Source organism: Ascaphus truei, chromosome 6 (assembly GCF_040206685.1).
Source record: "Ascaphus truei isolate aAscTru1 chromosome 6, aAscTru1.hap1, whole genome shotgun sequence".
Lineage (NCBI taxonomy): Eukaryota > Metazoa > Chordata > Amphibia > Anura > Ascaphidae > Ascaphus > Ascaphus truei.
Genome location: NC_134488.1, coordinates 68749090 through 68772527, shown reverse-complemented (window position 1 = coordinate 68772527; position 23438 = coordinate 68749090). Strand labels below are relative to the sequence as shown.

Genomic DNA, 23438 nt, shown 5'->3' with positions numbered 1-23438 from the left:
AAATCCTTTAATGAGAAAGCATGGGCAACTTAAAACATTTTAACCTATTGTATGCTGTATATATAGCTATTGCTATCCTACTTAATATAAATATATATATATATATATTAACAAAATAATATCAATCTCTTCATTCTGTTCATGGGGAGAAAATGTTGTACTGGAAACTTCACAACCCGGTTTAAATCTCGGTATAAAAGTCACTTTATCGTCAATGAAAATTAAATTGCAAGCTCCACGGGGCAGACACTTGAACTACTCTGTAACACAGTGTGTACATGCAGACATGAAATAATCCTGTTGGAGGCAACATCACCTTTTCATTTCATAAATCAGTGACAAAACCACACAATAAACCTCAGCAATGAAACAAAACGTTAGTATTTTGCAACCAGGTGACTTTGTTAAATGCCTCTGCGTGCCTCGGGTCAATGCGGTGAAACAGTGGTTGTTTTCATTGAGTTGAGCATGAAATGATTAGCTAAGAAGCTGACCTAGCAACAACAACAAAGCTTGTAAACAGAGAACAGAGCCCAGCTTAGCAGTGAATTCTGTCTCCTGTCAGTTAGCCTTTGACATTCTCCTGAATATGAACGTTTGCCTTTAAAACATTGCAAGAATCGGATGTAATATTTGGGTTCAATCGAGAAACGTCAAAGGTAAGTCAAAAAAAACACTGCTTCGTGGTAAAAAAAAAAAAAAGTCTGGACTGCTATTACATTTCATGTCTTCACTAATTGCATTTATTTGCACAGTTCTTTAAGCATCTTCTGTGCAGCCGAATATTGCTGTCAAATACTATTTCCTGGAACGCCTAAAAAATGGGCAATTGGCTTGTTTCTTATAAGGTCATAAGATCAGCCTCAAAATATCTGCAGCATTAGGCTACGCTTATAATGACGGCGACGCGACGGTCGCTGGCAAATCAAATAGTGATGACTTCCAGCGATTGCAGCCAATCCGTCGCACCGTCGCGCTTGCTATAAGCACACGTGACGGCGGTGGCGGCGGCAATGCATTTGTTTTGCCGTGACGTCGCAGCCTTACACTACAAAATGTAAAGTGTACGAAAATATATATTTTGTGGGTGCATACTTTCACATCAATATATGCTTGTAAACGGGTGGGCGTCCTTAATCACTTCACTGCCCCAGCTGCCAAAGGGTTAACGTATCTGGATAGGGTCCAACCCTTGCAGCAATAACCTGAAAAAACTCAGGCATATAGAATTGTGCACATCGAATGCTTGTTTCAGTGCCTAAGATATATTACAAGACAGGGATTGGCTGCCGCTCACCATAAATTGGAATAAAATATACTGGTAAAGAAGGATAGGGTGCATACGGGATGGATAATTGAGCTAAGAGGGGTGGTGGGTCACAGAGGTGGCCTAAAAGACTCCTATTTGCACTCGCTAGACCAGTTGATTTAGGCTAGGAAAAATTCAATCCTTGGAGATAACTCCATAGCCATACATGTACAATTATAAAATCACATTTATTAAACATATATACAAAAGACCTAATGTCTAAAATGCCACTATGTGGCTCCAGGAAACACAGAGAGAGCACAGGGGTAGGGGAATAGTTGCTGTTAGAGTAATTCAATTATTGGGAGACTGTTATTTAGTGTACTGTCGTATTGGTTCTGCTAGTACTTTCCTAGAGGGAATAACGCACGTTTCACGCTCGTAGGCGCTTCGTCAGGGTTATGGGAGTGACATCACTAGTCTCCTCCCTACTATAAGTGCCGGTTGGTTGGGGGTGTGTAGCATCTCCCAACCAATCCCAGGGTTGTGTGGATAGGAGGACAGCTGTGACTAATCCCCGTTAAGGGGTATGTATATTAGGTGTCCGGCTATCAGTGATTCATGTTACCTTGGTAACGTATCCGAATCAGCGTATGAGGTATTGTACAGTCTCATAAGGGGCAGAAATGATTGTACATAATCAGCACAGGGTGTACTGCGTGTGTGTTATGGCAAAGTTATGTGGAGGGTGTATATATACTGGGAAATAGTCTGCCATTGAGATCAGATTAAGCTAATGTGTAGGGTGTGGGTTGGTCCAAGATGTTGTTGATCATCATCTAGGATGATCGTCAGCAATGGGTTTAGGTACCTCAGATGGTGTTAGTGATTGTGTATCTTACATCTAGGTATATGTGTGTGAGGTGTAGGAGTGTAAGCTTCTACTAAGGTCCGCCTCTAAAGTCAATACGAACTTCTGGAGTTTAGGACTCTATTTAACTACCCATTGTCCTGTTCTCTCATTGTTGGTGTCTTGAGAGTGGATGTAAGAACCCCATCCCTATATGGTCAAAGAGTATGTTGGATCAGAGGTCACTACAGATTGTCCCCATCATCTTGGCTCCCTTGTCTGATATCATTGATCCTTACTTGACCTGACGTCTGCCGTTGAGATCAGATTAGGCTAATGTGTAGGGTATGGGTTGGTCCAAGATGTTGTTGATCATTATCTAGGATGATCGTCAGCAATGGGTTTAGGTACCTCAGATGATGTTAGTGATTGTGTATCTTACATATAGGTATATGTGTGTGAGGTGTAGGAATGTAAGCTTGTACTAAGGTCCGCCTCTAAAGTCAATACGAACTTCAGGAGTTTAGGACTCTATTTAACTACCCATTGTCCTGTTCTCTCATTGTTGGTGTCTTGAGAGTGGATGTAAGAACCCCATCCCTATGTAGACAAAAAGTCTGTTAGATCAGGGGTCACTACTGATTGTCCCCATCATCTTGGCTCCCTTGTCTGATATCATTGATCCTTACTTGACCTGACATTATGAGTCATCTATCACAGCGGCCCCATTACCGTATCTTCATGTTTAACCATAACAGTGGCAATCGTGGTATGGTCCCTACAGAAATGCCGAATAGATATAGCCCTCGTTTAGGCCTTCTGGGGACAGAGTCTGCAGTGTGAATATCCACTGACACTCACGCTGCATAAGACGTCTGTCCCAGTTACCCTTCCGCGGGCCCCAAGGTATATGCTCAATCCCACAGAAGGTAAGGAATTTGGGGTCCCCATTGTGTTCATTTAGAACATGGCGGGCGACGGGGGTGTCCTTCTTGTTTCTAATGGACCCTAGATGTTCTAGGATCCTCACTTTAAGGGCCCTGTGGGTCTTTCCTACATAACGTGCCCCACATCTGCACGTGATGAGGTATACAACCCCTTTTGTCAGACAGTTGATGTGGCTCTTGATGGTATAGTCACTACTTACTGGTTTGCAGATGTTTTTAGTTACTTGCATTAGTCACAGCTGTCCTCCTATCCACACAACCCTGGGATTGGTTGGGAGATGCTACACACCCCCAACCAACCGGCACTTATAGTAGGGAGGAGACTAGTGATGTCACTCCCATTACCCTGACGAAGCGCCTACGAGCGTGAAACGTGCGTTATTCCCTCTAGGAAAGTACTAGCAGAACCAATACGACAGTACACTAAATAACAGTCTCCCAATAATTGAATTACTCTAACAGCAACTATTCCCCTACCCCTGTGCTCTCTCTGTGTTTCCTGGAGCCACATAGTGGCATTTTAGACATTAGGTCTTTTGTATATATGTTTAATAAATGTGATTTTATAATTGTACATGTATGGCTATGGAGTTATCTCCAAGGATTGAATTTTTCCTAGCCTAAATCAACTGGTCTAGCGAGTGCAAATAGGAGTCTTTTAGGCCACCTCTGTGACCCACCACCCCTCTTAGCCTAAGATATATTAAACAGCTTTGCAAATAAAGACCCATTAGCCTTAGTCCAGATGGCTCAACATATTTCCACAGAAGGTAAATTAAGTGAAAAAGGTGCATTGATGTTAAGGCTGCAATTAAACCCTCCCTCCCCCCCCCCCCCAGAAGCCTAGATACTGTTAACATCTTTTTATTATTTTGTGTGTGTTTAAAAAGCATGATTTACCTTATTTCTAGTGTTTGAGGTTACCATGGTATACTTTAGACCGCTCTGGGGAGAGCTCCATTTTAACTCCAACAAGCATCAGATATTTAAAACAAAATCAATGTTATAAAGGGCAAGAAGAGATCTCCTAAAGTAAGTAAAAAACATAGCATGGCAACAAAAGAACAGAAGGTGCGATCAGCGCAGGCTGCTGCTTTAAAGTTGCAGTGAGTCCTGGAGCATCTCTTTAAACATTCAAATATTTAGCCAAGGAACGAATGCAACAGCAATTCCGACGTTACTGACGGCTTCCAGGAAGTCGCACAGCAACCATCTTTTATGCATTCCGGGGATAAAAATTTTAACACTCATATTTATTCAAGAAGGGGGGCGTGGGAGTGAAATATTGATTTTTATTTCATAATGAGATGTGTGAGCGGGGTGAATGAATGCGGCGTGCACAGATTTTCCGTTTTAACCCATTATGTGGGACCCATTAAGGGCCCCTTCAAGCAGCTTAGTTTAATAGCTGGAGGGACAGCGCCCCCACTAATTACTCTAGGTGTTTAAGGGGTTTGCTTGGGTCAGTAGCACAGATGGAATTAGTGACTGGATGTAAAGTTTATGCAATCCCTACAGTACAAATGCATGTATTAGAAAGGCTGCAGTAATAATTAAAGTGACATCACTGGGCCAGCCTCACTGCTCTCATTCTGCAGCCTGCACTTGGGACGCTTTAACCTCTTGCAGACCAGAATGCCTGTGACACCTTTGCTGACTCTTCTGGCAGGGCAGGGGTTAAACACAAAGCGTGTGGGTTCCTACCTGTGTCAATTTACATTCTGCAATGTTGGGCATATTACTTGCTCACTGCCCCTTTCTATGGGCACACTGGAAAATACAGAAACTTCTAATTATTACTCCATGGACGCTAAGGAGTACCAGAACTTTCGCACCCAGCGTAAGCTCCCACTGACTTGAATGGGAGGTAACGTCGGAACGTGTGCGATAACCTGGTACCTTGGTGCTTGAAGCATGTGTCCCTATGTATCTAGTGATGGACGAATATGTAAACATGATGCACTGGTTTCCCCCCCCCCCCTCCCGCAACCCTGCTTTTTAATGAAGAAAATCAGAAAATTTGCAAAAGGTTTATGTCACTTTTTTTACTCACAATATCTTGTTTTGTGTCTGGTTGTACCAACTACCAGCTTCACATTGCCTAGCTAGTAACCAACCTCGCACTGATAAAACCAAAAGGTTGAAATAGCTGTCTGTGAGTAGGTTTACTGGCTATGCACTTCTTTAGCCCAGGCTGTGCTGAGAAGCTGTGGCACTAGGCCAGATTCCCCCTAGGCCCCAGTTAGGCCTCGACTTCCCTCAGCTTGTGGTTGCTGCAGGGACCGGACCATAGTATAGGGACACGTCCCCCTGTAGTACCATAGTGAGTGAGGGACACAGACAGGACACGGCGGTCTCCTGCTCAACGGTGTCTGGGACCAGACACCATACAAAGACATTTCTACGGTTGTATCATTCACGCGGGACCCACCCAACTAGAGGCGGAGGCTTCGCGGGTTGCAGTACTGGGTCCTTGGATCCCATCCCTCTCAAGACCAAGCCAGCGCGCCCGGGTGTGGACACAACCGGCAGGTACCTTCCTCACTTGCACTAACATACACTGTACAGTTACGGCGCTAATCACGCCTAAGGGTTGGGGGTTATAACCTTGGGGACACGTGTAGAGTGCCCGAGGGCCTCATAAGGTACTGTGGGGGGACATTGGTGGGCGGGTTACAGCCGTGTGTGGCAAGTGGGTAGCTGTAACCAGTAGCCAATATATAGATATAAGTTACTATCAGTAAACTGTTATTCTGGGTTACTCTGTGTATTTATTGTGTGAGTGTATGCCTATATATGTATATGGGTCTTGTAACGGGCAAATCCACATGGTAGGATCTGTTACAGCTGGAGGCGCTGACCAAGATTGTTCCAGAATCCACCCCACACTCCCTGCAGCGGAGGCTGGGACCTCCTGTGAGCCACAGGTATTGCACCACACGTACCCCGTAGACACGTATCACACAGAGGGTGGGGATACATGTGCTAAATATATTTGTACTTGTGTAACTTTGTATTGTTTTGTTCTCTGCACATTTTAGGCTGGTAATACACTTACCCAGCCTGCACGCCCAGTGATCCGGGGTTAGCTGGTTTCACGAGGGGGTTGAGGACAAAGCAGAGTAGGGATGTACCGGCCTCCCATCTGGGAGATTTTCTGATAAGCGGAACCATTGTCTGTCTGTCCCAGATAGCGAGGCTCCTATCTCATCAAGAGATAGCAGGTCGGCATTGAGAACATGGGCAGGTAGGCGCTGTTCTCATTGGCCCGTTTGTAATGCCCGCCCTCCTTGCCTTAGCTTCCCCGTCACACCCCCCAGCCCGGATTGCCCAACACAGACGAGCCATTATGCTGTAATTGGCTGAACATCCAGCATCTGTGCTGTGATTGGTCGTTGCGCTGTTTTCCATTTCTTATGAAGACAGGGAAAGTAGAAAGGGGGCAGCCAATCTGAGCTGCACAGACCTTGCTGAGGCTAGCGTGTAGATGGACTAAGCAGTGTACTCTGAGGTTGTGCCAGACACCCCAAGTCAAGGCTGCATGCCTTTCAGAAGCGGGAGTTGTAAACTTACCTGCCTGCCTGCATCTTGGAACCATTGCTACCTGGAGTTCCTGATCCCCCACAGGAGTAGAAGCTGTACCGGGCAAGCCATTCTGGGCGGAATAAATATAATTTTATTTGATCTCTGTGTCCTGCCTGGTGCTTGATCCCCTGAAAGAGTTCTGGTCTCCTGTGACACTGTGTAATATGGCAGGCATAAGCTTATAGGAGTCCATGTTAAAATGGGTAAGAAGCAAAAAGTGACTCACTGTGAGTGCTCATTTGCATATCATTTCCCAGAAACCCTAGCTGCAATGGAAGCACTGTATGCTAAGACAGGGGCGCACAAACTTTTTTTGCTGCCCCCCCACTTGCCTGCCATCCTCCTTGGTGCGCCCCCCTCCTTACCTCACGCAGACGTCATGTCATGTGACCCGCAGCATCATTTGATGTCACATTACCGTGGCATCTGTGACGTCACATGACCCCGCAGTGTCAAATGCCGGCTGAACCTCGGTAAGTAGAGGTTGCAGATACCTTGCGTGGTCCCCTGGCATTTTATTTAAATGCCTGGGGGGGAGAGCGCGGGACCACTGCAACTGCGCCCGCACCCCCCCCCCCAAAAAAAATCTTCTTTGCAATTTTTTCCCCCCGACATTTGCTTTTGAAATTTTGTATAGCCTCTTATCTTCCATTTTTGTTTGTAATTGTTTCAATATTTTCTATTTAAAAAAAAGACATACATAATAATTAAGGTTTTTTTTTTCTTTCTCACACTCTCCAACATTTTCTAATTTTCAAAAAAAATTGGCCATCTTTTTTTGCAGTTTTAAATATATTTGCTCATTTTTCAATGTTTGAATATTTATATTGTAAAAAGAATTGAGAGACGACTTCTCCAGCAAAGTTGCGAATATTCCAAAATGCCAAAAAAAACTATGTTTTTTGGGGGGAATAATTCGTCCATCTCTATATGTATCAAGTAGTGCTGTTACGGAGCAAAAATCTGCACCAAGTGTATCAGAGAAACAAATCTCATTGATTTTAATAGGATTTAAAAAAATTGATACAGATGCAATTGTTTTGCCCCAGAAAGACACCACTTTGCCAAGATACATTTGGGCCTACATTGTTCTTTTTGGGGCTTATAGTGTTTCGAATGGATGTAACACTTGCAGCCTAAGGCTGAGTCTATGATGACTCCAGCCGTGCGGAGGCGCGCTGAGGCTGAGGGAAAGCGGGTGCTTTCCCTGGCATTAGTTCGCGCGCCGTCCGGGGGCGTGTCGGGGGGCAGGCCAGTGACGTCACGGAACTGGTTCACCCTCATTGGGCGAACCGCTCACGTGACCGGCCCAGCACTCCCATGAGCGCCGAAACTAAAAAAAAAATTAAGTGCTAACCCTCCTCACGCCTGCGGAAGTGTGCGCGAGCCCTTGCTAAAGCCGCTCTCACTGCGGCTGCAGGGGCTCACTGACAAGCGTCAGCGCGCCTCAGCACGGGTCAGCGCCTAAGCGCTGACCATGGACTCAGCCTAAGGCTGCTTTATAGTGAGGGCGATGCGACCGTGTGACGTCAGCCGTCGCCGTTGTAATAGCAATTCCTGGTTATAGTGCAGGAGTCTGGACAGGGGGCGTGGCGAAGGCGTGGCCATCATTGGCTGAACTGCCTACAGGAGTCTGGACAGGGGGCGCGGCGGAGACTGTTCACCCTCATTGGCTGAACTACTCACGTGCCGCTGATGTAACGCTTCGATCGCTGAAGAAGTCAAAATCCATTGACTTACAGCGATCGCGTGACGTCAGCCGTTGCAGTCGCGCCCACTATGGGCACCCGTGATGGACTGCATGTGCTTGCTACAGCGCTGCGTAACATCAGTACTATAAATGCAGTCACGGCTGCGTGACGCCATGGCCGCACCCCCGCCATGCCTCCCCCTGCTCTTCTCAAGACGCGCATCCCAACGTTACCTCAAGACCGGAGATCGTGGCTTAAACTGATGCAGGGGCCGCCAGACGCTCCGACGCGCGCGTGCCTGCATTGACTGAGGCTGTAGCCTTATACTAATGCTCCTGCCTCTGGCTCTTAGGATGATGGTGTCTCCCTTATTTCTGCTCGCTGTGTGATTTGATGGGATAAAGAGCGGCGCTCGTGAATATGGACATCACACATCTTCTGTCCTTTGTGAAGAAGACTTTCTGCCGGATCATTAACCTCTGGAGCATAACCTGGGTGAGTGATGCTGCTACAGTATTTAACTGATCTCACTACTGTGTTGCTTCTCTTGTAGCTGCAATTTTCTGTTCAGGTGGTACAGGGCACACTTAGTTGCATAAATAAAAAAATAATGTCAGGGGGCCCTACTTTAATGGAGTAATCCATGCAATACTCTGTGTTTTTTTTTTTTTTTTTTTTAAGAAATCAGTTCTGTAGTATTAGATAATACTGTACTTACTTAAAAAAATGTATTCAACTCTTAATGCCACTTTTTATGATTTTTAATATACTGATATGCCTTTGATTTCTATAACAGGCGTTATCACACCTCCCCACCAGTACAAGATCTTTGCAACACTTTCCTGTTTGTGATCATTTGTTGCCAATGTTCCCAACAGTTTGAGCTGCAAACTGTAACAACTGATAATGTTACCCTAGTAATATAAGAATACATTGTAGCTGCTGAGTTACACTGACTGAAGGATTGATTGCAACTGAAAGGCAGCCATTTAGTCAACCCTGGGAAGCAGTATCTTCGCTGATCGATCACGGGAGAACCAATCTGTTGGCAGCTTAGGTAATTTGTTTTGAATAAAGGTAATGCCAGAGACACCACAAAATGTGATACACCTCATTATAATCTGTGCACAGTGGCGGATTTCCCATTAGGCCCGATAGGCCCAGGCCCCGGGTGAGAGCGTGGGGCCTCTGTAAAGGTCTTGTTCTTTCTCCTTTGTGCAGCCATCCTCCTTCTGTAGCATCGCTGCGGCGTCACATCGTGATACGTTGCCATGACAATCTGGCGTCACATGGTGGCAATTAGACGCTGCGATGCTGCAGAAGGAGGCGGGCGGCGCTGCAGGAGGCGGCGCCAGCCTGGGCATTAAAAAGGTAAATGCCTATGGGTGGCAAAAATGTTAAATGTGCATGTGTCTGTGCACAATGTAACACCTCCTACTGACACCCCCCAAGGTGCATGCTGGGAAAGAGACGCAGAATGTGATACATCTCATTATAATCTGTGCACCGTGTAACTCCTCCCCAGTTCCTCCTACTGACACTCCCCAAGGTGCAAGCTGGGGCAAAATTGGGGTAAAAGGCATTGATACATAGGTAAGGGTGAAAATGCCCCGTTTTATTTTAATAAAAATTGCCTTGATTCATAGATTTATATAAATTGCAGAGGTCACTATTAACTAATTCCCTGCTAGAGTTGCCAGCAATGCATTGCTCGGCATGTTATTATATTGTTCTGCATGTGCTTATCTTCGAACAAGAATGTGAAATTCTGACTCGAATGACAGAAAAGCGGCTTCGGTCTCCTTAAACATCACTGCAAGTATTTCACTTAGTACTAGGAGGGACTGCTCAGTTAGGCTAAGGTGCCAATGGGGGAGCTTGTGTCCTCTTTTTAGGTAAGCAAGTATTCTACAGGGTCTCCCATGTTGCAGTTAATAGCTGGTGAGCAGCTCTCAAACTGCATGGCTATCTTTCAGAGATGTCAATTCCCAATGACAGAAATCTGTGTAATTTGGAGGTTTTGACCCCGAAACATGTCTCTTCCGTGGCTGATTTTCATCATTAAGATGTCATGGCAGTCTATGTGATGCTGATGCAAAAAATCTCTGAGACTGAAATTTGCTACACCAACCCACTTCAAATACATTATTTACTATGGATCCCCAAAACTACCAGAGATATACAAAAAAAAAAAAGTGATACCCACTACAAACTTATCCTATGGGACAGGATTAAAGTAACAAATTAACCTTACTACATCCGATTCGAACACGATGCCCCTAATTTCTTAACCCCCTTATTCAAACCTGAGTGGGAGAAGGATAGTTTTGCATGGTGGCAGAAGAAGGAGCACATTAGAGTTGGAGATTTACTTAGTAACCATTAAAATATTCATTCACCTCTAAGAAGTGAATTAGATCCCAAAATAGAACTGTACCATTATATGCAACTTAAACACTTTATTTTGTTACGGTTACTTAGCACGCCAGTCCAAAATGCGGGGAATGTAACCTGATCTCCCATATTCTGTTGCCTACCAGGTGTGCTATAGCACAGGGGTGCTCAACCCCAGTCCTCGGGCCTCCTAACAGGCCAGGTTTGCAGGACGTCTCCATTTCAGCACAGGTGGCTCAAATCTATTGAGCCACCTGTGCTGAAGCATGGACTGATTGAACCACCTGGGTTATCCTGAAAACCTGACCTGTTGGGGGGTCTTAAGGACTGGCGTTGAGCACCCCTGCTGCAGCATAACGGCTTCCTGGACGGTACCAGAAATTACCAGGATCTTTACTAAAGTCCGGCAAGGGCTTTATTATGAAAGAATTACCGCTTACCTCAAAAGCTCCGGGAACACATGCAGCAACACATGGGAGCCATGGCTAAGCAAAATAGGGCGCTCGGGGGGGGGGGGGCAAACCCCGGTCCTCCTCACCTTCTGAAGACCACCTTCAAGACAAAGAACTGAAAATATAAAGGAGCTCCCTAACAATAAGCTAAAAAAAAAGTAACTTGGACGAATCTTTATACTTTACTGTTATATGTGAATTGTGTGACGAATTGTAGCAATTAACGTGATGCTGATCTAATTGTATTGTACCTCCTACCACTTCTCCCCACCCCTGCTTCATTTCTGTGCCCCTAACTCCCACTCACCCTTCTTCTTCATTGATGTGACCTTTATTTAAAAAAAAAACAATAAAACTATCAAGAATATCGAAGTTGTGAGGAAATAAAGTTGTGGGAATTATTGGTACTTATTCCCTCCTCCTCCCACCCCATTTCCGTGTTTGTGATTTTGATCCTCTGTACCCTTCCTCACTGCCCCCCCCTCCCCCCCCAGGGATACCGAAAGATGTATATGTATAAAATGTGTCACATTTCCCATGTACTGTCTTTCATTTATTTGAAAATAAAAATGTTGGTTACAAAAAAAAAATCTAATAAAACACACGTAATTTTTTTTTTTTTTAATAATAATAATCTCCGAGACAGATTCCAGACCAGTTAGACTCACAGAAAATCAATGCGTTGACGCATCTGATCTTTACGTCAACTGCAAAGTGTAGTAAACTCATTAATTGCCCACTACATTCTCACGCTTTTCTCATCTCCTTATTTTCTCTCTCTTTCTTTTCTTCCTGTCTCTTTCTAGAGGCCCATTGTTTTTGGTACAACATTTTCTTGCAACTAGCACTGCATCTCGCCAACGAGGTAATAAACTGCTGGCACCTTCACCTGTTTCCCATAGTGCACCTGAAAAGCAGGGGTATAGGTAGCAGCTGCGGCAAGGCATGATGGTTAAGGTGTTTTTAGTAAACTCTTCGGTGTCGGACTTGGGTATAACTAGAAGGGCCACATTGGGCAAAAGATCATAATAGGGATTGCATACACTCGTTAGGAGCTTCTACTTAACGGAGGACAGATTGCAGCAAAACTCCTAACGTTGCAGGGGTCGGGGCAGAGTAATTAGGCAGTTTTAAGAAAATCACATTAGTGGACATCTTTAAACCATGTTTACATCAGTTACTTCAATTGCACAGAAGGAAATACTGTAGTGCCGTCGAGTATTCTAAAACAAATCTGGAGCAATCACCAACAAGACCCAGGTACATGCTGGGTACATGCTGGGTACATGATGGGTACATGATGGGTACATGATGGGTACATGATGGGTACATGATGGGTACATGATGGGTACATGATGGGTACATGCTGGGTACATGCTGCAACATTTCAGTGACTTCTGCAGAGACTAATGGCCCATCTGATTAACAGCAGGGGTCCCTGGCAGTCCCATTCAAACTGAATGGGACTGCCAGGGACCCCTGCAGTGTTAATCCGATGGGCCATTAGTCTCTGCAGAAATGTCACTGAAATGTTGCAGCATGTACCCAGCATGTACCTGGATCTTGGTGGCGATAGCCCCAGATTTTCCAAGGCAAGTTTTAAAATACTCGTCCTTGACGTCCTGGAACCAAAATCAACTGCTGACTTACTAATGTCACCTGTGTCCCTCTATAGATCACTTCTGCTGTGTCATTGAGGCAAGGTACTTGTACACAGAAGAACACACAGAGTCTGCCTTTTAGTGAGGAGGAGCAGTATGCAGGTCTGTATTCAATAGAGGCAGCAATGTGTGTTAAAGGTGCTAGCCTTCCCCAAAATAATGTGAGTTGAATAATCTTGAAAGTGAACTTAATGGGGTGCCCTTCCTGTTTAAAAATAAATATACATATTTGTATTTAACAAAAAGGCCCAAAGCCTGCAGTAGAGTGTTCAGGCAGCTCTTGCTGTTTAGTCTCACTAACTTCACGTCACAGAACACTAGCACAGAGCAGGTTTCCATGCAGACTACAAGCAGTCATCAGTGAAGCTTTCCAATACTGAGCCCGTAGATAAGATTCGTTATCAAATGGAGCCACTAACAGAGAGAGGCTTCCCAGCCATTTTAATGTAGGTCTAGTGCTCAATTTCTAGCAATGAAATACACAGTTTAAACAATCAGTGAGCAGGGAAAACACCAGAGCTGGAATCACACATGGTCAATGGATTAGAATCTTCTCTGGCAAAGGAGAAGCTACTATATGGCTCAGTAGATAAGGTCATAGATATGTAGAATTTACATAAATCATGTTTAATATGTCCATCGTACATACTCCTAAGCATCTCCCATTGAGAGAAAATTGTAGCAAAGTACCTGGATACATTGACACTTGAATGGGAGTTTCTATGCGATAACTCCCCCAATCTGCACTATCACAGTTTAATGACTATCCCCCCCACCCCCCCAAGGGAAGCAGGATGAACATGACTCTGTTTTACAAACAAGAACATAGCATACAGCAGGGCTCTTCAACTGGTGGCCCCCAGGCCAAATGCAGCCCACCTAGGGTCTCTGATCCTGCTAATTTCTTACTAATTGCCTAGGCAGCTAAGTGCGTTTTTTTAACACTGAAACTCACTTGTGATTTAAGTTAATGTAAATATACAGTATGTATATGGTAGGGATGTTATAAATGCTTGGAAAATATTTAAATAGAATAAATGTTCACATGTCAAAAAAACTATTACAATAAGCATGTGGCCCTTCTGCTCCCAAATTCTTTATTTTTGATCTGGCCACTTTGGAAAACTAGTTGAAGACCCCTGGCGTATAGTATGGTAAAGAGATCTTTAAATAGTAAATAAAAACAGTCGGCCAGTAAGCATCATATTCGGATCACGGTTCGCAGAACATGACGAGCTCAGAGAAGAGATGGAACAGGTGCGGGATCTCAGCACCTCCTCGCTCAGAAGACTCTCGGAGGTTGAGAAGCACGTGGAGAAGCTGGAATCTGACTTGCGTGGGGAGATGTTACTGTGGAGCTCAAGATACCAAGAGCTCCAGAGAGATCAACAGCTGTTAAAAGATCAGGTAACAGCAGAGCTTCACTAGCAATACATCAAGGAGAACGTTATAGGCTCAGAAAGGGATGCATTTGTACAGGTTTGTAATAACGATCATCCAATTGTTGTAGAATCTTAAGACTAGTGGTACTGTGCTTGATTGTAGGAGAGCACAATACATTTAACTCCTTGGTTACAAGAGAGCTTGTAAGGTATTGCTCTGCGTCAAGGGCTTTAAACAAAAAAGACGTTTACATATTTTTCTAAATGGTTTATGATTCTGGAGGTCACATCTCCGAAAGGACAGAGGCAGTATGTGGATAGTCTGAAAATAGCCAGATGAGGGTTCGGCGCTTACATTTAATGTCCTAGAAAGATAGACTGAAGGACATCAACTTGTGAGAGAGGAGAGAAAGGGTGAGTAAGAAAGAAACCTTCACATACAGTACCTCAAAGGCATGGGTAAGGTGCAAAGTAAAAAATACAGTATTTCCAAGCAACACGGGGTGACCGGTTGAAGAAGGTAGAGGGTAAGTGCATAAACAAAGTCTATTTCATCTATGGTTATATACTTTATGCACCACCGCTATCCTGTGAACTTTATAGGGAATATCCGGTTATATACATATATATCTTCTGTTGCGGTGTTGTCTTTGGTTTTGGAATAAGTGAATGAACAGTCTTCCAGCAGAAGAGGTTGGGACAAATGCAATTAAGAATCATTGTGCTAGACTCAAGGAAACCCTGCAGGGAGCACCAGACACACGTCTGTTTGGATTTGGCAGTCTATGATTTTTTTTACCAGAACTCCCTCCTACTGTCTCTGTACGTTCACCCTACCTACCAATTAGACTGTAAGCTCCTCGGGACAGGGACTCCTCTTCCTTAATGTTACTTTTATGTCTAAAGCACTTATTCCCATGATCTGTTATTTATATTATCTGTTATTTATTTGATTACCACATGTATTACTACTGTGAAGCGCTATGTACATTAATGGCGCTATATAAATAAAGACATACAATTCAATACAATACATAATGAAAGATAGTGAAAATGCGCAGAGCTGGAGGGTAACATTGCGATTACATGCTGTCCATGTCTGGGTTTATAGGATCCGAAAAGGAGTGATCCTTTTTTTTAAATTGATTACTTTTTTTTCTCTCGAAATGATACTCTTAAGCACCCCAGCATCCCTCCAATAATAAAACATGGTCTTCAGTTGTTTGTTTTAGGTATTGCATGTTTATTATGTGCCTTCCACAGCTGCATGAAAAAAAGCCGATCAGCTGTCACCAGATGGAAGATGCTCAGGGCGTTGCGAGTGTGATGGAGCCAGACGTTGATGTTCCTGATGGGCATGTGGAACCACTGAGAGATGTTATGGATGGGCTACACAGACATTTAGGTTAGTAGTGCAACCTTTAGTTAAAAGCGAATACAAAGTAATAGAATGTCTCATACCACCAATTACTTACAGATGTGTCAGTGTCTGTAATTATAGCTATATCAAATAGGATCTATGTTAATTCTGCATCTCTCTGAGCCTTATTCAATATTCTGTGATGCTGCTTCCCTGTGATGGGTAAGATTTTAGTCCCAAATGAATGGAACTGATCTCTTCTCCAGCACTGAGAAGCAGGTTAACCGTATTTGTAATAAAGGTCATTGAGTCATCTTTCTTTTCATTCTTATGGGAATATGTATCAAGGCAAAACTAGAGCAATTCTGGGGCAAAATAACTGCACCAAATGTGTCTGGAAAAAAAAGTCCAGTTGAAATCAATAGGATTTTTTTCTTTGATACATGTGGGGCAGATTTTTTTGCCTTTATACATAGACTCCAAAGTAGAAGGAAGATAAGACAAGCGTATCAGGGGTCAGTATCAAAAATGGAATAAAAAAGTACAAGGTAACATCAAAAACTTACAATGCGGTAAGTAGGAGTATATAGTGTCTTTGGCGAAGGAGATGACAGTCATATGTGATGGAAACACAGAAAGGATGAGGAACATTAATGTTTGATACTGACCCCTGGTGTGCTTGGTTTCCTTCTATTTGCCATCCTGACGAACCTCGTTATTTGGGCTTACAGAGCCCTTCTCTGGACTGACCTGCAAAGGGGTCACCTCTTCTGGAATTGATTTATAACCACAGAGATTGTACAAAAGGACACTTGCCTTACCTCATAGACTCCAACGTGTTTTTAAAAAATCCACTAAGTCTGAGGTGGCACGTTGGTTATAAACCTGCTACAAATAGAAGAACATCGATTAACAAGTTTCATAAATAGGAGACAAATTTAGGCAAAAGTGGTGCGGTCAAACCATATATTTTTTGCCTTGACAAAGGTACAGATATGTATATAGCTAAAAGTGATGAGCTGACCACATCCTGCTTTTATACCTCCCATAGGTGATCTGGTAAATACCTCTGCACATGGCCAGGAGGACCTGCCTCCTACAGATGGGTGCAGCTTAGTAGAAGGGTCTCTCTCTCACAGTAGCTGCTTATCCAGACCAGGTTCCATTGTCTCCTATCCAGGCAGGTTGGTAGAATATTGTCTTGGTATAGACACACATTTGTTGATTTACGGGGCAGGTATGCAGTATTGCCAACCTACCTCAATGACATGAGGCTGGAGTTCAGCTCTGGTTTTCCAGGTCCTGTTAACCACAGGGAATGCTCTGGGATTACGGGATTGGGTCAGGTTGGCACTCCTGAGCATGACACAGATGGAGTCTGTTTTAGTGGTTGTTGTGTTGGCATTAAATACACATGCTTCTTGATCCACTTCAACCCTCAGCAGTTAATACCCACCCTGTCACTATTGACCCGTGATTCACTCATCAAAATTACATTGTAAGCGCTTTGTGTTGGGGGATCGTTGTGCCGGTAGTACTTTAATTTCAACCCTGGGTTTACATGAAGCATTCTATAATAAATTAATATTATATATATATATAAGTTAATATAAATTAATATGAATTAAATTATATTAAGAGTGAAGCCTTTTTATTTTGCATTTTCATCTGGGTACACATTGATTATGAAACAAACTTTTCTGTTGGAGAAATAGTGGTGTCAAATTATATATTTTTTGATCCTCTTCAAATTTTATTTATTTTATTTATAAAAATGTTTTACCAGGAAGTAATACACTGAGAGATACCTCTCGGTTTCAAGTATGTCCTGGGCATAGAGTTATAAAAAATACATGGTTACAATAAAAGAACAGGGTTATACAGTCACTTCACAGACATTTCATGGACAGATAAAGTAGGAAAATTGGGTACAGGGGATAAAGGGCTTGTGAGTTTCTGATAGAAATAGAGCAGCTTTGGGAATTTTCTAACAGCTGCTTTATATCTTCACACTTTATTATTGCAGCTTTAGGATTGCAGAATATTTTCCTCATTTAGTCAGCAGCTTATAATAATAATATGTATTTTATTAAATAAGTATGAGCCGCACACAACCAAGAAAACTATTGACAAAGCAGTGTCTATAATTCAATTGTTATATAATCATTAGCAAACCGCATAAAAGGTAAAAAAAAAACTACTGTCACAATTACACGGAAATATAAAGTGACAATAAATCACATAAATCACTAACATACAATATATATATATATATATATATATATATATATATATATATATATATATATATATATATATATATATATATATATACTGAGTTAAGTTATGGTGAGTAAAAAAAGTGACAAAAACCCTCCACAGGAAAGCAAATATGCAAATACAACTGTATGCTCATCTGCATGTCTTAGGCAGGTCTGCAACCCCGCCTTTCCCCATTATCACCCAGCATACAGCACTTCCACTGCAGCAAGGGATTCTGGGAAATGACATGCAAATCAGCACACAGTGTGTCACAGGCTTTCAATGACGTCATATCCGTTCTTCCCCAAGCCTCTGTCACATGGTACTTGAACCAATCAGAGTAGGGATAGACTTCCCACGCTCTGATTGGCTGCCGTACCATGTGAGTCCGGCCATGTGTCTTTTCATGACGTCATCTTAAAGGAAATTGAAGCAAAGCCATTCTGATTGGCTGTGCTTTCTTTGCCTTTAAGTGACGTCATCATTTTTTTTTACATCGGCCAAAACACATGGTTTTCACGGCCCAATCAGGGCCTTGGGAACCATATGACGAAAATGTGACGTTATAGGCCTTTAAAAGCCTATGTCGTCTCATTTTGAAGCCAGACGCCGAGGAGGAAGGACCTGCTACTGAAGAAAGAAGACCAGGGCGTGGCACCGGACGGCAAGAAGACCCCGGAAGAAGGTAGAAGAATACAGATGAAGATGGATTACAACTAGAAGACCCCTGGATTGTCGTGTTTTATTATTTTAATATTTATTATTTTATGTTTTTTTATTTTATGGGTTCCTGTTCGTGGATTGGTTCGTGAGTAAGCTGATCAACGGGAGTCGGTGGGGGCAAGTAATTGTAAGTTAAATAAAGAAATGTATTTAATGTAACTGTGTTTTTTTTTGCTTTTTCATGTGTTCATTTTTTTTTATGCATATCATTTCTTGCCACTGTATGTATGTATGTATGTCTAGAGAGATATATACATACAGGGTAAGAAATGATAGTGTTGTTAAAGCTTGATTTTCTGTATTGTAAATGATTGTGGCTATGCTGCTATGCATAGATGTGTGTTAAATGTATTTTATTATTAGAGAGATGTAAGTTTTGGGCTTCTATGTACTGTAGGTTATGGAGAGGCTTGCTTTAGTATATTGTAATTGTTGGTGTCCTTTTTTGTATGTTTTGAACTTGTTCTCTGTTACGATAGCTATAGTTAATTGTGTAATTGGTATGGATGGTATTTTAATTGTTTAGGGATGTAATTCATGTGTGTTAATTCATTGATGGTGACTTTATTTGCTTACATAATATACTTCTTGTGATGTCAGGCTATTTGAGTTGGATTATTGTATTGTTAACATTGATTTGCAGCGTGTACATGTAGTTTATGCATGTAAATGCATGTGTAAATGCAATGTTTTAAGTGGCATTTGAGGCTTCAGATTGAATGATTACATGAGATTTGTGTAGGAAATTGCTTTTTAATTCATTGAGGATGTTATGCATAAGTGGTGTTGCCATTGCAGGATGGCTTCACCCCTTAATTACCTTTGAGGTTAGTACCCGATAAGGTGATTAAGGGGTTCATTGGTATGTTAATGTAATTGAGATGTATTGGCTATTTATTATTTTGGCAACGGACCCCAAGGATGATGCTGGCGACGGAGCCTTCTTATTGATGAGGTTAGTACAATTTTCTTTACTTTATTACGGTATTTAATGTCTTTAATAATGGCCAAATAATGTATTATCCCTATGTGGATAATAGTTATTTGGCACATTATTGTACTGTATGTGATGGGGGAGGGGGTATTGGCCTCAAGGGTATTTGGTTGGACTCCCCTGTGGGTAGTGGGTGAGGGTGGTTAGGCCTCAGGGTTGGGGGGGATAGTGGGGGAGGGTATGTGGGTGAGGGTGGGTTAACCCCTTAATGACTGTAGCGGTTAATAACCGCTATGGTGATTAAGGGGTTAGGGGACATTACATTGGATGTTTTAATTCTTGTGTCTGTTTTGCAGAAGCGGATCCAAGATGAGGATGGCCTTCATCGTGGCAGCCGCACATGGGTGAGTGCTATATGTATTTAATGTCTTTATTGTTGTGTATGTATTTTAAATGGACAACTGCACTATTATCCATTTGTGGATAATAATAATGTTGCCCATTGCTGTATTGTATGTTGTGTATTGCTGCTATGTTTATTGGGGGCATTTGTCCCCAATAAACATACTATTATGCGTTAACCCCTTCATTACCTTAGCGGCTATCCGCTATCGTAATGAAGCAGCATTAATTTATTTTAATAATATTGTGCGGGAGCAGAGGGCCCCCTGAGCTGAACCGCATTTATTTGTGGCTCAGAGACCCCCTGCTTCCCGAGTTACAGGCCCCGGTTTGGGGCATCGGTTACAGTGTGGACGCCATGTTTGTTGCGGGCACGTAGCGTATGGGATGCTATAAACATGGCGGCGACACTGCCCATCCGATCACACATACCGGGGCCTGCAACTCGGGAAGCAGGGTGTCCCTGGTCCACAAAGTGATGCGGTTCAGCTCGGGGGACCCCCTGCTCACTGTACAGTATTATTAAATAAATATTCATGCTGCTTCGCTACCGTAGCAGATACCCTGTAAGGTAAGGAACGAGTCTTTATTGATATGTGTGTTTTACTCATAGTGTAGATGTGCAGAGGGTCTCCGGAGCTGAAGCGCTTTTGTTTTAGGTCCGGGGACCCCCTGCTCCCCGAGATACAGGCCCCTTTAGGGAGTGCCGGTATCCCTCTGCTTTGTTTACATTCCGCGGTCACGTGATCGGGACCTTTAAATGCAGAGGGATACCGGCACCTCATAAAGGGGCCTGTATCTCGGGAAGCAGGGGGTCCCCCGACCTGAAACTAATGCGGTTCAGCTCCGGAGACCCCCTGCACATGTACACTATGAATAAAAGTTGTTTTAAAAATAATTTTTATTGTGCTGATGTTTACGCCGAGAGGGCAGCGGATCTCTCTCTGCTGCAAACACAACTCGGCAGGGGACGGCTTCTCGGCAGTTTCTCGCCAGGCAGCCGTCCCGCCACTGGTTACACGCCATTTCATCAAATGGTGGTGGCTAATTTATTCGCCAGGGATTCGCCCCTTACAGCATACAGCCAGTTTAACACGCCAAAAACATGGCTAATTGCTAAACTGGCTAATGCATTTTTTCGCTGCTTACTGCATGAGGCCCACAATCTTCTAGGGTTAATTATACAACAAACAGGAACATGCAAAGTATTACGTTGCTTAACTCAGGCTTCTGCCTGCTTTATTTTCATCCAAGTAAGGTACTGCAGCTTTAACATGTGTAGGTTAGAGGCACTCAGATATTTTCATTCAGCGGTTCACTTATATCAGTGTCATAGTATTTCCCACACTGTTATTTCAAGTAACAAGAAACCAAATTATATAAATAAAATCCTATCCCTTTCAGGGATCATAATCAGCCTCTAACTGCTGCTGGGCCAACTAACCTGGTTCCCCAGCTTAAAACAATGCCCTCTCATTTAGGGTCACTAGATACAGCATAGTCTCTTAGAAACAGCAATACATATTTGTTTGTCTTATCTGTTCGTGGTGAGAACTCGGTCCCAAGTGTCCAGGTAAATCCTCTGGTACTGTGATACTTGGAGGGGCTGTCCACCCCGAAACTGGATGCAGGTGAGCAACGACACCCCCAGCCCCCAGGCTCTAAGGAGAGAGACTGAAATGCAAACCTCTCTGCTCTAAATACCTGTGTATGTGATTAGAAGAGCAGGTGAGGGAGAACTAAACCCATTGTAATCTGTGGTCTGGATTTTCCATCCAGCAGCCTGAGTTAATGTGAAGATGTGGAATGGATCATTTTTAACTATTCCTGCACTTTCTGACCTAAAATGGGGCAGAAAGCTGCCTAACATCTTTGGACTATGTCACAATATATATATATATATATATATACATATATATATATAGCTATATAGATACCCATCAAGGTTGAAACATGTGTAGCCAGGTCCCCCGAGCCGTGGCTGGCACCCCTCCCTCGGGACACTCACCGCGGAGGTAGGAAGGTTAGAGCCGCTCGTGGGGAGGTGCAGGGGCGTCTGCGCGCATAGCGCGGCTTTCGTGTAGGCATCCGGTTGCTAGGAACGCGTGCGGATGCGTTGTTAGGGCTCTGTCGGGTCTGGTGCAGGGCGCCGCCATAAGGAATTGCGCACGGATGCGCAGAAGGGATTTTGGCGTGGGGACCGGCCGGGAGGTTCGCGCATGCGCAGGACAAGCGCGGGAACCCTAACCTACCAGGGAAGGCTCTTGGAAGGGACTACAAGTCCCATGAGCCTCAGCAGCGCCCCACGGGACGCCAGGGAGCCAATATGGCTGAAGAATCTCCCTGCAAGGGAGATTTAGATACATTTCGCGGGCTGGCAGCACATTAGTTGGTGACCGGAGCAGCTAGGGGAAGGAGGTAGGGTGCAGGAGTCAGTGACTCCCTGCACTAGGCCAGCAATCCCCCTAGGCCCCAGATAGCCCTGAGTCACCCTAGTGGAGTGTTGTAGGGACAGGCCCTAGATTAGGGACTTTGCCCCCTTTAGCTATTTGATAGTAGGGAACAAGAACATTGCGTGTCTGGCTGGGAGAGAGCTGGACTATTTTCAGGGTGGGATCGCCCCTGATGTATCATCCTACGGTGGATCTCGGATATCGTGCAGGAGCTCGCCTTGACCCTTTGTGAAGTCCGTTGCAGGTCCGAGCACCGGAGTGCTCGGCAGGTAACCCATAACATCAAGTGCACCAACAAGGCCTATCACCAGACATAGTGGCTGCACAGTCACACACACACCTGTATCTGACTTGGTAGTGCGAGACATTGGGTGGGGTTATCGGACACGGGGTGGGAACATTCAGTGAAATGTTAGCGTCCGCCGTGACGCATAAAGTGTTAGCGTCCGCCGTGACGCATAAAGTGCTAGCGTCCGCCGTGACGCATAAAGTGTTGGCGTCCGCCGTGACGCATAAAGTGTTGGCGTCTGCCGTGGCACACGATAGCGTTAGCGTTGTGAGGTATGCTGGGCAGTAATGGGGAAAGACAGGGTTGCAGACCTGTCTAAGACATGCAAATGAACATTCAGTAATATTTACAGTTGCTTTATGCTTTACTACATATATACATATATATAGTGTGTGTGTGTATATATATATATGTGTGTGTGTGTGTGTGTGTGTGTGTGTGTGTGTGTGTGTGTGTGTGTGTGTGTGTGTGTGTGTGTGTGTGTGTGTGTGTGTGTGTACATATATATATATATATATATATATATATATATATATATATATATATATATATGTGTGTGTGTGTGTGTATGTATGTATGTATGTATGTATGTATGTATGTATGTATGTATATATATATATATATATATATATATATATATATATATATATATATATATATATATATATATATATATATATATATATATATATATATATGTATAGTATACACAAAGAGGCGAATACCGCATCACTACCAATAAATAAAGCAAAGTCTAAACCTACCTAAGTCAGAAAAATATATCTGAAATAGTTATAACAAAGA

At 43.4% G+C, this 23438-nt stretch overlaps 1 protein-coding gene across 1 annotated transcript in view; it reads left to right on the top strand.

The window, feature by feature from the left end:
• Positions 1 to 432: 432 nt before the first annotated feature.
• Positions 433 to 23438, top strand: part of LOC142497228 (uncharacterized) — a 43549-nt gene continuing 20543 nt past the window's right edge. The window contains exons 1-6 of the mRNA XM_075604735.1: positions 433 to 659; positions 8675 to 8817; positions 12844 to 12931; positions 14055 to 14236; positions 15475 to 15616; positions 16623 to 16755. Of these exons, the coding sequence (XP_075460850.1) occupies positions 8743 to 8817; positions 12844 to 12931; positions 14055 to 14236; positions 15475 to 15616; positions 16623 to 16755 (620 nt within the window). The 5' untranslated portion in view covers positions 433 to 659; positions 8675 to 8742. The remainder of the gene's footprint in view (positions 660 to 8674; positions 8818 to 12843; positions 12932 to 14054; positions 14237 to 15474; positions 15617 to 16622; positions 16756 to 23438) is intronic.